The sequence below is a fragment of the Oreochromis niloticus genome, linkage group LG15, assembly GCF_001858045.2.
Source record: "Oreochromis niloticus isolate F11D_XX linkage group LG15, O_niloticus_UMD_NMBU, whole genome shotgun sequence".
NCBI classification, from domain to species: domain Eukaryota; kingdom Metazoa; phylum Chordata; class Actinopteri; order Cichliformes; family Cichlidae; genus Oreochromis; species Oreochromis niloticus.
Window position 1 is genome coordinate 8,910,540 of NC_031980.2, and position 16,124 is coordinate 8,926,663.

General features: G+C 40.1%; 1 protein-coding gene across 2 annotated transcripts; it reads left to right on the forward strand.

The window, feature by feature from the left end:
- The first annotated feature begins 87 nt into the window (after positions 1 to 87).
- chrna2b (cholinergic receptor, nicotinic, alpha 2b (neuronal)) lies at positions 88 to 14,395 on the forward strand. Of its 2 annotated transcripts, XM_005460289.4 has the most exons (7): positions 88 to 562; positions 702 to 837; positions 6,617 to 6,768; positions 7,969 to 8,013; positions 8,224 to 8,333; positions 9,502 to 10,669; positions 12,547 to 14,395. In XM_005460289.4, the coding sequence occupies exons 2-7, from the start codon at positions 771 to 773 to the stop codon at positions 12,670 to 12,672; spliced, it is 1,668 nt and encodes a 555-aa protein (XP_005460346.1). In that variant the 5' UTR covers positions 88 to 562; positions 702 to 770; the 3' UTR covers positions 12,673 to 14,395. The 2 variants fall into 2 exon arrangements, with proteins under 2 accessions (XP_005460346.1, XP_025754930.1); XM_025899145.1 differs by having other exon boundaries at positions 88 to 837; positions 9,502 to 10,529.
- Positions 14,396 to 16,124: the final 1,729 nt, after the last annotated feature.

The window sequence follows — 16,124 nt, forward strand, 5'->3', positions numbered from 1 at the left end:
ACTGGTTCTGTGTATGTGTGTCTCTTAAACACACACACACGGAGGGAGCGAGAGGGAGAGAGAGAGAGAGAGAGACAGAGCGAGTCGCTTTAGGTGCCAGATAAAGAGGCAAATGCTCAGAAGTGCCCTGCATCTCCTCCTGTTGTTTCGGCAACCTTACATATTACGCTTATTACACTGTCCAGCTGCCAGTCATGGAAAACAACTACTTTGAATTTTAAAACAGAAGGCACTCACAGGGCTCATCGCATTGGACGCAAAATTCTTGGCACCCTGCGTAACAGGCGCATTTGTTTGGATACTCTCTGCACAGAAAAAAATCGGACTACTTTCCGTGAATTGATTTCCTGAAAACAGATTTATAGAGCTACTTTTATGAGCTGGTATGAGCAATTACAGCAAAGCTGGGACACACAGTGTTATAGTGCCGCTCCCTGATTCAGCACCCAGTGATGGATAGCGCTCATTGCTCGGAAACTAATGGCACAGTACTCGCTCTCCTCCGGTCCAAACAGCGCTGACAGTGAGCAGAGACGGAGACTTATGGATGCTGAGATCTAAAGTAAGTCAGTCAGAGCGCTGTCACTGTCATTCCCCGCCCACAGACTTGAAAGCGGTTATCGTGACAGTAGCTGTGATGTGGTCCTAACGTGCTTCTCAGCTGCGAAGATGACAGATGTTGCTCACACTTTTCCACATAGCGTTTCGACAGTGGATGGAAGCTGCTCCGTGCTTTCTTGTGAAGTTTTCTTTGCTGTCAAGAGGACGAAATGGGATCCAACCACCTGTTCTCCGCCGGGACGGCTTTTATTTGGGCGCTACTCTTGAGTCCGGCCGGTAAGTACTTTTACAACTGTGTTTTCTAGTGGGCTATTGTTTATGACAGCAATAATAGCAGGTGTGTTTGAACCATGGGGGTTCTGAGAGATGAGCAACTGAGCAAGTGCAAAGAAGTAAGTCACAGACTGGAAAAATATATTCTAACCTTACTGTTAAGTTATGCTCGGCACTTTTCAAAATTAAAGGTGAGCGGATCGATCCAAACAGGGATAGTATTGATGTCACTGCTAGTATCGGTATTGGATCGATTCTAGCGCGATACGTTCGATAGTTTGTTTCCTTCCTTTAAGTTTAGTGTGTAGCCCACTGAATTGTGTTAAATAAATTATATATCTGTTTTTAATGGAAAAATATACCTCAAACATGCATTATAAAAAAGGAGAAAAAAGGCAGTTCTTAAATACATACCTTTATATGTTAAAAATATTGGTATCAATATCTGCAATATTAGCCCTGTATTTGCTTGGTATCAGAAATTTGCAGTCTCACACATGACTACTTAAAAAGCTCACGATCCTATTTTCACATTTAGTTGGATGTCTGTTTCATGCATTGGGAACTACCTCTTCATTTAGCACGTTCACCTCCAGAGAAGCAGCCATTTAGCTCATGAGAAAAGAAGTTGTTGTTAGGAAGATAAATAGAAGAAATGTAAGAGATAAATGAAGGCGTTTGCTTCTTTCTGTACAAAAGCAGGACAGCGGACAACATAACAGTGTGACAAATGAGCCACACAAATTGGTGCAACAGCTGATAGTCATGCTGCTGCATTTTCAGAGGAAGTTAATCTTGTTTCAAAAGCTACAAAGGGACCAGAGGAAGAAACATCTTTAAAGGAATAAACTGAGAGAAGACTCGATCAGTCGATGCCAGATCATGTCTCAATTTTTTGCTTTTGTTATGAAATGATTTAAGCTACAATTTCTTACGGTCTAGTGCATACTTTTGTGGAAACAGTGTTTGATTCATTCAAGCTTGACACTGAAGCCCAGTTAGCTACTCTGGAAGTCCAGTTTTACATGGATGTCAAAATTTATCAGTTGCAATCACAACTTATGTGCACACAAAAAGCATTCCCATACAGAGATTGAAGACAAAATGAGTTCTTGTTGAAAAGGGTTTCAAAGCACCAAATTTACTCTGTCTCTGTATGCTTCAGTTATCAAATGTGTAGGTAGACTACATAACCATATGCTTATTGGTATGACACAGATAGATTTCAGCTTTCTGACTTAAACCCTGCAGTTTTTCACACACACACACAAAGAAAAGATCTGTGGCATTCTTTTAGTGAACTTTTTACTGTAATTATTTGACAGCCCAATTTCATGAAAAGCACCTCTGGCCAGAGAAGCTGCTGACTCGATGATCCAAACTGGTCAGTGTTTTAAACACCTTGCCAAGTGACTTGGCTAAGGTCCAAATATACTGGGCCAAGTGTGCCGGATGTTGAAGGTGTCACCTCATTTCAACTCTCCCCTGGCATGAGGTTTGATATGTGGCACCCAAGAGGCTTTTTTCCAGCGCCACATCTGGTCTTTCCCAGATGCACGGACAGATGAATGCGCGCTGCCCCGACTGTCAAGACAGCAGATAGGAATTCTCTAGTGCCTGCTTGTTTGCCAGATTGAAATTAGTTCATGATAACAAGACATGAGCCCAGGTGTACCTTAGGCAAATTGAAAGTGACTTCACATATTGATTACCATGTCTAATGTATATTTACTGCATCAACAAGATAAGAAGGACCTTGCCAAATTTTCCATCCTTTGCAGCCTTTTGTTGGTAAAGCCAAACCAAACCAAGCCATTCAGTTAGCACAGGCAATAAATCACTGAAGCAGATTTGCATGTATTGCTTGGATTAGCTCTGTGCAACATGTAAGTCCATCAAGTGGTCATCGTCTAGTGGCCTGTCCTACAGTTACAGGTTGTAAATACATGGTAATGCTGTCAACAGGGCCACAACTCACCCATGGACAGATAGTGATGTGTCCTTGGCTAAGCAACCATGGCTGCTGCCAGATGAAGGTGGTCCAAGGTTTCATTTGAAGGTCCCTTGATGGAAGCACACTTGAATGGATCCTATTATAACCTCTGCTAAGAAGCAGAGCTCCAGAAACATTGGTGTAATAGTGACATGTAAATGTAATCACATGTTAATGGAGTTTTTTTTTTTTTAATTTTGATGCAATTAATTTTTTTTCTGCTTTGAGTAATTGAACAAGTAGGCAATATATCAGTAAACAAAAATGCCACATGATTAAATATGTTGACATTATTGAACGCGTATTTTCTTTGTAGCTGAAATCTAAACGAGAACAAAAACCATCTAAAAGTTATAATCTGCCATTTTGCAAAGACTTTATAGTGGGTGGTTTAGCATGAACAAAACAATATATTTTTAAGCCGTTAGTTAGCATTACAATTGGAGTGCAGGTACATCTATATGTTATGTAAAGCTAATCTCTTCATGGATGTAGACTTCACTTTACAGATATGTGTGTTAGGGCTGGGCCATATCATACCGTTCACGGTAATACCGGTATAATGTTAGGCAATGATAAGAAAATTAAATATTGCGATAGAATATGGGTAAAACGCGCATGTGCAGTGTCTTTGTTTTCATAGCACATGGCAGAAAAAGCATGGCAGCCACAGAGAATGAGAAGGGGGAAAGTGGATCATTGAATGACAGATGAACCAGAATTGGTTTGTAAAAATGCTGCAACTCCAGTGGTGTGGAACTGGTTTGGCTTTCATACGTCAGATACACACCAAAGCACAATTTTTGGTAGAGCATGCAAGTGGGCCGTCGTTATTAATACCGTGTTTTTCGGAAAATAAATCGCTCTTAAAATACTTTGATTTTCTAAAAAATCGACAGTGCCCCTTATAAACCAGTGCGCCTTATGTATCAATTCTGGTTGTGACTTCTAACCGATTTTATGTGGTACACGGCGCTCGAAAATCTGTCAAAAAATGTTTAAGTACGACCTCGTAAGCTACGAAGCCGCACCGCTTGATGGAATGAGCATTACGGCTACCGTAGTCAGGAGCCTTGCGGAGTGATACGTACTGTGCTTCAACATAATATTACCGTATTGTGTGTGTATAACCTCTTTTTAAGTTTTGTGGATATTATACATGGTTATGCTCAGGATCTGTGAATGGTACTCATGGCCATTGATCAGTGGTCTTTGATCAGTGGGTTTTGGTCAGTGGTTGTTGATCAATGGTCATGAGAATTTGCATAATTAAGATTAAGGAACTGACCTCCCAGCCCATTGTTCCTTCAGTGGGCTGGTTTCAGTCATTATGCAAATGCACTGTTTATAAGATTGGGGAAACCTGCTGAGACTGAAGAAGTCACATGGATGAGCGACAAAACGTTTCTCCCACAAAACGCTACGTCCAGATGAACAGAATCAACTTTTGGAGATTTACTTTCCTGGATGATTGAGAATGCATCAAGACGTTTTGGTTAAACTGTCAGCAAGGAATTTGCATTAAAAAAACAGCTGCTTGTTTAAGTGAAAATACTTTGTTTTAAAAAAAAAAAAAATTTGCACTAATAAAGTTGCGGAGTTGTAAAGTATTTTGTCTCCCATCAATTATATTGTCAATTATATTGTCAGTTATATCGTTATCGCAAATTTTCAAATATATATCGTGATAAATATTTTTGGCCATATTGCCCTGCCCTAATGTGTGTTCATTTATAAGAAGTATATCGATGTAACATGTGATATTCTTAGACTGTCAAATTTATCAGGAACCCTTCACACAAACAATAAAGTGACAGTTTAAGAGGTGCATTGTGCCAGTACCTAGGCAGATAGATGTACAGTAATAGCAAATATAAAACACATTCAAGGTACTCAATACAAGTTAGATGCAAGTTATCGGAAAACCAGTCCTATTGACCAATATTAGCTATTTGCAGATTTATTGGTATTGACATTTACACAGGCTGATAAGTTTAAATTTAAGAAGTAGAGGTGAGAATAGCAACTTCGAACCATATTATGAGTGTTGATGTTGAATACTTTGTCCACCGGAGGGCGTGCTACAACTTCCCTGTTAGCAACAGACGTTTGGCATGCCATAAACACAACAACCAACTGATCCGAGCGCAGTCACATGAATCATAAATGACTAAATAAACAACCACACATAATAAATATAAGGGAAATTTAACTGCACGGTGGCGCGGTGCATTAGCACTGTTGCCTTAAAGCAAGAAGGTCCTGAGTTCAAATCAACCGACTGGCCCTGATTCAAGTGGTTGTGTCTTTGTGGGTTCTCTCCAGTTTTGTCCCACAGTCCAAAGACATGCAATTAGTGTTGCCAGGATGATTGACGATTCTAAATTGCCCATGGGTGTGAATGTAAGTGAGACTGGTTGTCTGTCTCTCTGTGTTAGCCTTGCAAAAACTGGCGACCTGTCCAGGGTGTACCGTGCCTCTCGCACTATGACAGCTGGGAAAGGCTCCAGCCCCTGCTACCCTGATAAGGATAAGTGGAAGAGATTGGACAGAAATCTGTTTGTGTTTCTAAAAGAAAGAAAATTGTGTTTTTCAAAAATAACCAAGTAGTGGTGTCGATATCAGTCTTAAATGCAATAATATAATCATGAATATATGTATATCTATCTATCTATCTATCTATCTATCTATGTATCTATCTATGTATATATATATGCCTAAGCTCCCAGCATCAGTATGTGAAAACAAATAAAAAATTAGACAAACACACACAACCGTTAGCCTCCACTCCAAATCAGGAGCATCAGTTAATTGTTTCATGCATCAGACGTAACACAGAGTGACAGACAGCTCAACAATAAACACCCTTCACTGGTGAGAAATTAGCTCACCTCCACTTAACAGTAGCGAGTAATGATGTGTGTAATTGACTCTGACTACACTGATGAAGGTGGAAGCAGTAATCCCCAAGGGACGGGATTCCTGTCTATTTCCATGCTTTTCATTCTGCAGAAACACAATACGGTGACTCAGTCCCAGCTTGTACACAAATCTGTCTAGAGTGCATATTCAGAATCAATTTAATCAAGCCACCTCTCACTGCGAGGCCTTACATACATAATAATAAGACTTTAGAGACTGTATAGCTGAAGTGGTGTTACCGTCGAGGGGAGGAGAGACGCTTCCTTTGTCTCCACCTTCTCAGCTTGAGAGATTCTAGCAGGCAGCCCTCAAGGGGAGCCGAGATCAAGAGATCAAAAGATTTGCTAAGATGTGAAAAGTCGATAAGACTTTACAAAGAAAAGTCTTAGATGTTTAGAGTAGGCTTCTGTGATGAAGCACGACATGTTCGCAGTTCTCTCTTGCTCCCAAAAGCAACCCAGATGCCAGCCAGATTTACTAGTATTTGTTAAGTGAAGATTAGGAGAGAACCAGATGACAGAACATGGATGTCATCCCAACATATACCATTCAGCTTCCTCTTCTTTCATCCCGTTTCAGTCTTAGAATGCCATACCATTAAATATTAACCAATAATATTAATGCATTAAAAAAGTGCAAATGTATTTAGTGTCAAGATACAGGCGAGGTTTTTATCACAAACACCTTTAGTTTTAACAGCCCCATGTTAGGTTATTTAAATGTTAACAAACTCTATGATGCAGATCCAAGAGAGATGAATAAATATATTAACCGACAAGAGAATAGAAATATTACAAATTCCTAAATTACCCACTTATTGCATTTGTCTTCTATAAATGGCTAACTACAACAGTAATGTATCCACAGCCCTCTGTGATGAGAAGACCCACTCACATGCTGAAGATGACCTTTTCAAGACCCTGTTCGCTGGGTACAACAAGTGGTCGAGACCTGTGCCAAACATCTCCGACGTCGTCATTGTCAAGTTTGGACTCTCCATAGCCCAGCTTATTGATGTGGTGAGTGTTTGCCTTGCGTTTGCCACAAAGAGCTGGTGATGTGGCAACCGATGCCTCTAGTGCAGGGCTAGGCAACTCCAGGCCTCGAGTGCCAGTGTCCTGCAGGTTTTAGATCTCACCCTGGGTAAACACATCTGAATCAAATGATTAGTTCATTACCAGGCTTCTGGAGAACTTCAAGACATGTTGAGGAGTTAGCCATTTAAATCAGCTGTGTTGGATCAAGGACACATCTAAAACCTGCAGGACACCGGCGCTCGAGGCCTGGAGTTGCCTAACCCTGCTTTAGTGTTATTCAGAAAAAATAAATGAATGTTCCATTCGATTCAATTCAATTTTATTTATACAGCACCAAATCACAACAACAGTTGCCTCAAGGCGCTTTATATTGTAAGGTAGACCCTACAATAATAAATACAGAGAAAAACCCAACAATCATATGACCCCCTATGAGCAATCACTTTGGCGACAGTGGGAAGGAAAAACTCCCTTTTAACAGGAAGAAACCTCCAGCAGAACCAGGCTCAGGGAGGGGCGGCCAAAGACATGCTGTGGAAGCGAGAGTTAGGGATTAATAACAAGTATGATTCAGTGCAGAGAGGTCTCTTAACACAGTGACTGAGAAAGGTGATTGAAGAAGTAACACTCAGTGCATCATGGGAATCCCCCAGCAGCCTACGCCTATTGCAGCATAACTAAGGGAGGATTCAGGGTCACCTGATTAAGCCCCAACTATATGCTTTAGCAAAAAGGAAAGTTTGAAGCCTTATCTTAAAAGTAGAGATAGTGTCTGTCTCTCGAATCCAAACTGGAAGCTGGTTCCACAGAAGAGGGGCCTGAAAACTGAAGGCTCTGCCTCCCATTCTACTTTTAAATACTCTAGAAACCCATATGATCGGTGATGATAGGGTTATGATATTTCTGTGCATTGACTAAATACAGTGATGCCTGTACAGTATATACTCAAACTTGGGTTTCAAGGTTAGTATAGGCCTGTTCATGGGTACTCTACATCCCGCAGCTATGAAGGAAGCTGTGTATATGATTTCCATAAAGTCATTAAAGTTGCAGAAAGTTATATTTCAGTTTTCCTTTGACAAAACACCAAGAAACACAGACATATTTCTGTGGTCTGAACCCCCGGTTGACAATTTGAACAATATTTCCATCATTCTCGCTCTCTATCTGTCTGTCTTTCAGGATGAAAAGAACCAAATGATGACAACCAACGTGTGGCTTAAACAGGTTAGGAAATCTAGTGTCAGTGTTGATTTATTATTAAGGTTTTATTTTATTTTTTTTTATATTCAGGAGGGGGATATGCTGACATGAAATGTTAGGAATGCAAAAAAAGCATTCGCATTGTTGAAGTTTTGACGAAGTGAATGACTCATATGATGAATACAAATGGGGCCACGGCCCTCCAGACTGATTCGTGTTGTTTGTGTCTCGCAGGAGTGGAATGACTACAAGCTTCGCTGGAGACCGTCTGACTATGACAACGTGACATCCATAAGAGTGCCGTCAGAGCTCATATGGGTACCAGATATCGTCCTCTATAACAAGTGAGTCTGAGATAAAATGTAAGGGTTACTGCATTTCTTTTCTTGGCTATCTAATGAACTCTTTATTAAAATAAATATAAAATACACTCAGACCTACAGTAAAGCTCAGTTGTGCAAATGAGCGTATGAGAGTAAAATAACTATGATTGTTCAAGAAATGAATATCTAATATTCAGTTAAACAGCTTTACTCTGATATTTGTTGCATTTTGTTTAACAAACTCACTAATCTTTTATCCTGATTAATATACAATTGATTATTAGTCTGTTCAGTTCTGAACTACATAACCAATCACAGTTATTTCTCTCTACCGTACAGAGACGCTGCTGAACACTTTAAGGTTTGCCAAAATGCTTCAGAGGATTGTAATGGCAGATTTAGGGCTGTCTAACAGCTATGCTCTTATTGTAGTATGACAAAGGAGTCCAAACTCACGCCTGTTGCCTTAATGGTATGTGTAAGAAGATGGCACCATCTAGTGGTCTTTGAAAACAATGGTTTGCTCCTCTTTCTCATGTTTCTTCCAGTCCTGATTGGGTGGCTGGTTTTATTTGTACCTTCTGAGATATATGCGGTACAGTTTACACGCTGATGTAAACACAGCTCTTTATTATCTGTTTCATTTAGCAAAATGAAAAAGATACTGCATTTTATATTTTGCATGTCTGTTAGTAAAAGTCGGTGGAGTGCATATCATTTCATCGAAATGAAGGCAGCCTTTACATGTCTATCGCTTCAGTGGGAAACTGATTGCAAAAACTACTTTTGAGAAACCTCTCCCATCACCTAAATTCACCTCCTGGAGATTAAACCGAGCACGCTGATGATAGGTTTCTGCTCCAGCGCGCTTGTGTAATCACAGTCTGTATGTGAAATTAAAAGAGGTGAGACTGATTAAATGATAAGGACGTATGATTACGTCTTCTGCTGAAGCTAGTGTTGCCATTAAAGTGGTGAATGGACGGGAGATTACAGTCAGTTTTTCACTACATAGTTTCCAAAATGAAAAAAAAAAAAAAGGAAAACGAAATAAAATCTCAGGAAAGAAGAAGGGGAATAGAACTGATCATATTGAAGGTTATGATTTCTTATCTGATGTAGCCTTTGCTCTCAGATGAGGTCTATTGTGTGTTTCCATGACTTATATGACAAACTTCTCCTTCTGCAGTGCTGATGGCGAATTTGCTGTGACCCACATGACAAAAGCTCACCTATTCTACACGGGCAAAATTCGCTGGGTGCCTCCTGCCATTTACAAGAGCTCTTGCAGCATTGATGTCACCTTCTTCCCCTTCGATCAACAAAACTGTAAAATGAAATTTGGCTCCTGGACTTATGACAAGGCCAAAATTGACTTGGAGCAGATTGAAAATACTGTGGATCTCAGCAACTACTGGGAGAGCGGCGAATGGGCCATCATCAATGCCGTGGGAACGTATAATACAAAGAAATATGACTGCTGCCATGAGATTTACCCAGACATCACCTACTTCTTCATCATCCGACGTCTTCCCTTATTTTACACAATCAACCTCATCATCCCCTGTCTGCTGATCTCATGCCTCACGGTTTTGGTTTTCTATCTACCGTCAGACTGCGGTGAGAAGATCACCCTGTGTATCTCCGTGTTGTTATCCCTCACTGTCTTCCTGCTACTCATCACAGAGATCATACCGTCCACATCCCTTGTTATCCCTCTCATCGGCGAGTACCTCCTCTTCACCATGATTTTTGTCACCCTGTCCATCGTTATCACTGTCTTTGTCCTCAACGTCCACCACCGCTCTCCCAGCACTCACAAGATGCCCCACTGGGTCCACTCTGTGTTCCTGGACTTGATTCCACGTTGGTTGTTCATGAGGCGGCCCGCACCGGATGGCCGCCGTCGCAGGCTGCTGCTCCTTCAACAGGAAGCGGCGGCAGAGCGGCGGCAGCTCCGAATAGCTGGGTATAAATCGGGCAACTACATCAGCACCTCAGCTAACTGGCTAAGAGATGGGACCACACTGGAAGACCCCGAGAGAAGCTGTTATGAGGACTTGGAGCTGGGAACACTGACATCCTATTTCTCCTTCCGTCCTCCTTCGCCCAGGCCTCCAGGGTCAACTCCTCCGCCACAACAAAAAACCCCACAGAACAGCCAGAGCCGACAAGAGGTGGTGGCAGGGGGGAACAGGCACTTAACTGGAACCAGAGGTAATTCCACTCCTCGGCCGGCTAAAGTTGACAATAAAGTGTCACAGTCAGCTTTCCTGCTTTCACCAAGTGTCATGCGTGCATTAGAAGGGGTGCACTACATTGCAGACCACCTGAGGGCTGAGGATGCTGACTTCAGTGTGAGTATCAATATCTAATATAAAAGCAGAATGGCATTTTGTTCATTTGTATTACTGATGGTATTCCAATTTACATTTATCTCAGTTATGATACAAAATCATACTCTGGGCATGTTGATTAGATAATACCTGTGCAAAGTGCAATCAAAACGTCCTACTACTCTATATAAATTAAAAATCATACATGAGTTAAATTTGGCTGCCATACACTTCAAGATTGTCTTCAAGCCACAGACGACTCTCAGTGTTCCTCCTATGTTTGAAATGCACCCTGGAAGTTTTGTTCTGACCGCCTGCTGTTCAGTGAGTGCTGAATATTGTCCATGCATTTATGCATTTATATAAATACATAACTGTACATAGTTCTTTCAAACGCAATTTCTTTTAATACTAAGGCCTGCAATACCTTCACAGCCCACAGGGGGACCCATCCTACACTTTGGGAGTCACTGCAGTAGAGCCTGTAGTGCTGAAGATAAAACTGAATGACTCACAAACAAGCAGCTACTGAAGGTGGCTGCAGTACAGGCCTAACAGAGAATCTCCAGATGAGAATCATCCAAGAATGAAAATAATCTTTATATTTTTAATTATGAGTTTGTCCATTTATTTTTGAGCCATTCCAAATGGGGGATTGTGAATAAAAATGTATATAATTCCTAAAAAAAAAGTTAGGGCAATATTTTTGTAAAACCCCATGAGTTGAAGTGTGCACCTAAATCTCATCTTGATTGTTTGATTTAAAATCCACGGAGATGGTTTGCAAAAGCAAAGCTGCATTTGTGTCGTCTGACCTAACTGTATACTGATACCCAGAACATGTAAAAAAAAAATAAATCTTAAGCTCTCAGTTTACCATGACACCTGACAAAAAGAACCAAAATAAGCAGTATATACTGAAGTTTGATAACTCAGTCTTTTAGTGTCTCAGTCCGTAGTCTCTCAGTAAGACTTTGTCCTGCCAAAACAACTTGAACATCTTCCCTTTGGTTGTTAAAAAATATTATTCAGATTTTTATCAATATTGCGCCTCTTACTGGATTTGAAAAACCAGACAGGAAGGCAGAAAGCCTGCAGAGTATTCATGGACAAAATAGCAAGCATAAGAAATTTAGCATAGGCTTCTCTTTGTTATCCTTAGAACTTATCCCAGCTAGTATAGTGCAAGAGGATATGTTACCATCTGACACAGGGATAAGATATTCGCACTTCTGGGCAAATTTGAATAACAGAGTGAACATAATCCCACTAACTGCATATCTTTGGACTGTGGGAGGAAACTATACCCGGAGAGAACCCACACAAACAGAGCTAGAACATGCAAACTCCACACAGAAGGCCCTCAGCCTCAAACTCGGGATCTTCTTGCTGTGAGGCACCATTCTGCCCTAGAAAAGTAACTTTTAAATTAAAAAAAATACAATTTTCTTTTGTGTCATATATAGGAAGTTACTGAAGAGGTATAAAGACTGGCTTTGGCAGCTGAGTGACTGAAGAGAGCTTTTCTGCAGACAGATATTAAACTTCAAGGGCAGATACATGGAGCAGTAATGCATGGAGCTAAATCCCATTATATGCATAACATCACACTGAAATTACTGTTGGGAGCAGCTAAGAAAGAACTGTTTAAAAGTTTGATTGGTTACAGACAGGTTGTAGCAAATCGCATTGACAGAAGAAAATAGAAGAAACCGGTCAGCAAAAGTGAGCAGAAATGCGCATGAATATATGACATAGCTTGTGTGATGAGTATTTTTTCTTATGAAACATATTTTTCATAGCAAACAATACCACCCATGATGTGAATTATTATTTAAATTCATAATCTTTTTTCTGTTCTTGTTCTCCCCCCTTCTCTGTTACTTCTTTCTGCACAGGTGAAAGAGGACTGGAAGTATGTCGCCATGGTGATTGACCGTATCTTCCTGTGGATGTTCATTATTGTCTGCCTGCTTGGGACAATTGGCCTCTTCTTGCCCCCGTGGCTAGCCGGCATGATTTAAGGCTTCTGGGAAAGGGTTGAATTCACAGTCACCTCCTCTTGAAAGATACTTTAAAGTGTAGCTGAACTCTTCTTTAATCTGACTCAACTTTGTGTAACTCGGTGCAACCCAGGTGTCCTCAAAAGGCCGTTGTGCTCTTTACACTTCACCAAATATAACTTATGAATAGTGGAGACAACTCGGCTATTTTCATATTCTTATTCCCAGTTGGGTAAAAATCAACTACAATCTACATTTTTAAGGGAAGATCAGACTCAGCTACCTACTGTTAGCTATAAAGTCTTGGCTCAAGTTTCATCTCAGACGCACTTTGTCAGCCTCAGGTTTACTCCTTAAGCATCATCTGTAACATTTCTCAGGTTGTTTTTGACCTGAATGCAAACATTTGCATGTTAACATTCACTAAAGTTAACATGGCTGTTGAAAACTGTGCTAATGTTGGTATTTTAATGTGCAAATGTTAATCCCTTTTTAGCATGTTAGCATAACATGCTAGTTAAATATGTAGTGCCAACGGCTGTGTTAGTAGGGTGTCACAGTGATCACATCTTTTCTTTCCTATAGTTTCAGGGATTGCAGCTTAAAACTCAACAACTTAATAACATTGCATTCACTGATAGCAGAGGGATCAGTGGAAGCTGTTTGTCATCTTGCTGTCTTAGCAGAAGTCAAACTCTGAATCAGACTCAGTTTATCATCCCAATGTTAGCTTGTTGTAAAAGGCTCAAGGATGGAGATTAAAACATTAAGAAAACAAGCTTGTTTTAAATTCGTCTCATTTTCATGCTCTTTACTTCATAGTTTTCTGTCTGTCTTTTTGATATGTCCAGAAAATGATGAAAGCGGCTATATGTGCCGGCGGGGCCATGCGCGTGTCATCACATGTCATCTGCCTTAAAGGCGTGAATAAAGGTTTCTTCAGCCAGGACACGCGAAGGCTTGATATTCCATACTTATGTGTGGTACCGAGTGAATCGACTGAAAGGGAACTAACTATAGAGTCTATTCTACATTTGAGTCGTATTTTAATAATATTTGTCATGAATCTGTTCTCTTGGATTCTAAGCAAAGTTTTCTTTGACCACATATTCTGGATGGTGGTGAATAATCCTTCAAGAAATGGGCATTCAAATGTGATATACTCCTCAGTGCATCCCTAGTCTGATTTTAGTAGGGGTAACTGGACTGGCTGCTCCAAAGGGGATCTTGGATAAATGACTAAATATAATAATTTTCCATTTAATTTGCCACCGTTGGTCAGTGGTATTGCTCAAAACTGCTTCATGAAGTTTTGAATTCATTTGGTACTTTTAAAGGTTTCCAGTCATGAGCTAAAATATGAAGAGCTTAGTCTGTGTTGCAAGATTTATTAGGATTCATCCGCTGGAGCCATCAAATGCATGGAAATTCATCACAATCTGTTCAAGTTGCCATGATACTGGTAAACCAGTGAACGTTTAAAAAATAGGGAGAATTAAATATGTAAACAATACCATCTGGGTTACTTTTTATCAGATTAAAAGTTGTTGATGACACTGTTCTCTTTGTGTATGGTGGGATGAACACCCATTATTGTAGACTATATTGGATGATTTGGGGTGATTTGGTTTGGACAGAAAAATGCATCAACACAGGTTTTTCATTCTGGCGATGCTGCAACAATTCCAAGTATTTTTGATTGAGCATACTATACAATAAAAACCCATGAAACAAATTTGAAAATTTGTCTGCACATTTTTAAAAAATATATATTTTTCTTGTACAGTATTTTTTGTATTCTTTTATACAAGAACTGACTCTGAAACTACACTTAATGATCATCAGTAAAGACTTATATCTGTAAATGTTCCTATCGCCTTGTGCTTTCAGATGACCTCATTATGTAGATAATTATACAGTGGCATTTAGAGGTTTATATACAGTCATCGTGGGCATGAATTTCAAGGTAATGCTGGCTTCTAATGATTTATTTAAATTGTTCTTCTTCCAGGAGGGCGGGGTTATACAGCATACATCTTTCATGACTTTAAAAACAAGAATTGGTTGCAGATCTTTCAATTTATTTCATGTTTTCTCTAATCCACATAGTCAAAAATATACATACAGGTTTAAATATATATGCACTTCCACTAATATTTGGTGAAATGTCCTCAACCAGACACTTTTGATAGCCGTCAACAAGTTTCTGGCATAATTGTGACTGAATACTTGAACACTCTTCTTTGCAGAACTGACAGAAGTCATTTGAATTGGTTGGGTTCCTTGCATAGACGTGGCTTCTAAGCATAATCCACAAATTTTCAATTTATGAGGTTGAGGCCTTGGGAAAGCTATTCCAGAAGCTCAGTGTTAGCTTGCATTACCTATTCCACAACCACTGTCTTGTTGAAACACTCAACTGTGTCCAAGTTTAACCGTCTAGTGGATTAATTAATTTTGAGGTAGTCCCTCTTCATTAGTCTATCCATTTTGTGCAACTCACCAGTACCACTGGCAACAAAACAGCTGCAGAGCATGATACTACCACCACCATGCTTGACAGTTGATACAGTGTTGTTAGGTTTGAAAAGCCTCACCTTGATGCCTCCAAAAATACCTCTTGGTTTTGTGGCCAAATATTTTAATCTTTGTCTTGAAATATTTTTTGAAAAACTTCTCTCTAGGAGACATTTGATTTGTCCATATGGGCAGCTGCAAATTTCAGTCAAACTTGAAGCTGTTGATTCTTTCTTGGTCAGCAACCTCTCAGTCTGTGGCGATGTAAAACTGGACAGTGACGCCTCTCGAATGCTGGTAGGTGCTTTGAACTTTCACCTTCCTCCTTAAAACCTGGCCCTCCTCCACTTCATCCCCAGACAGCTATGCGTCTGAGACCCTGTCTACAATTCTGGGTAAAATTCTTTTCGTCTCACTTACAAATGGGAGTTGGTAAGTCCTGCTGTCCACTACAAAGGACTAGGAATAAAAGTTTTGTTTTGAAAGTGTTAAAATTATGAAATCCAACTAAATCAAAGAATTATATGTGTGTATATATCGTATCATTTAATCTCCCTTAAATAAATCTGGAGCTGCAATGCTCATCATTTTGAAAAGAAAGTCCATGCGCTCTGTTAACCCAACCCCGACATAAGTGCCATCAATAGAAATCCCAATATGTCCTCTTGGCACTACAGTATGACTCAGATACATTGCATAAATTGTGGTAGATGCAGAGGTCTTAGACTCATGTCCCTAACAGAGGACAACAATGAATTGCTGGGTCTTTGCGAGGATAATACTGTGCGCTTTAGTTCATTGTTTTAGTGCGAGTCATGCCACTTAATTGGCCAACTAACCTTTTTATATGGTCATTTTTATCTCATCCAGCCAGACGACCAGTGAGCTCATGCCATGGCAAGGCAAACATCCACCCCTCCCTTTACAGTTCACTAGAATCACTCAACCTTCTAGAG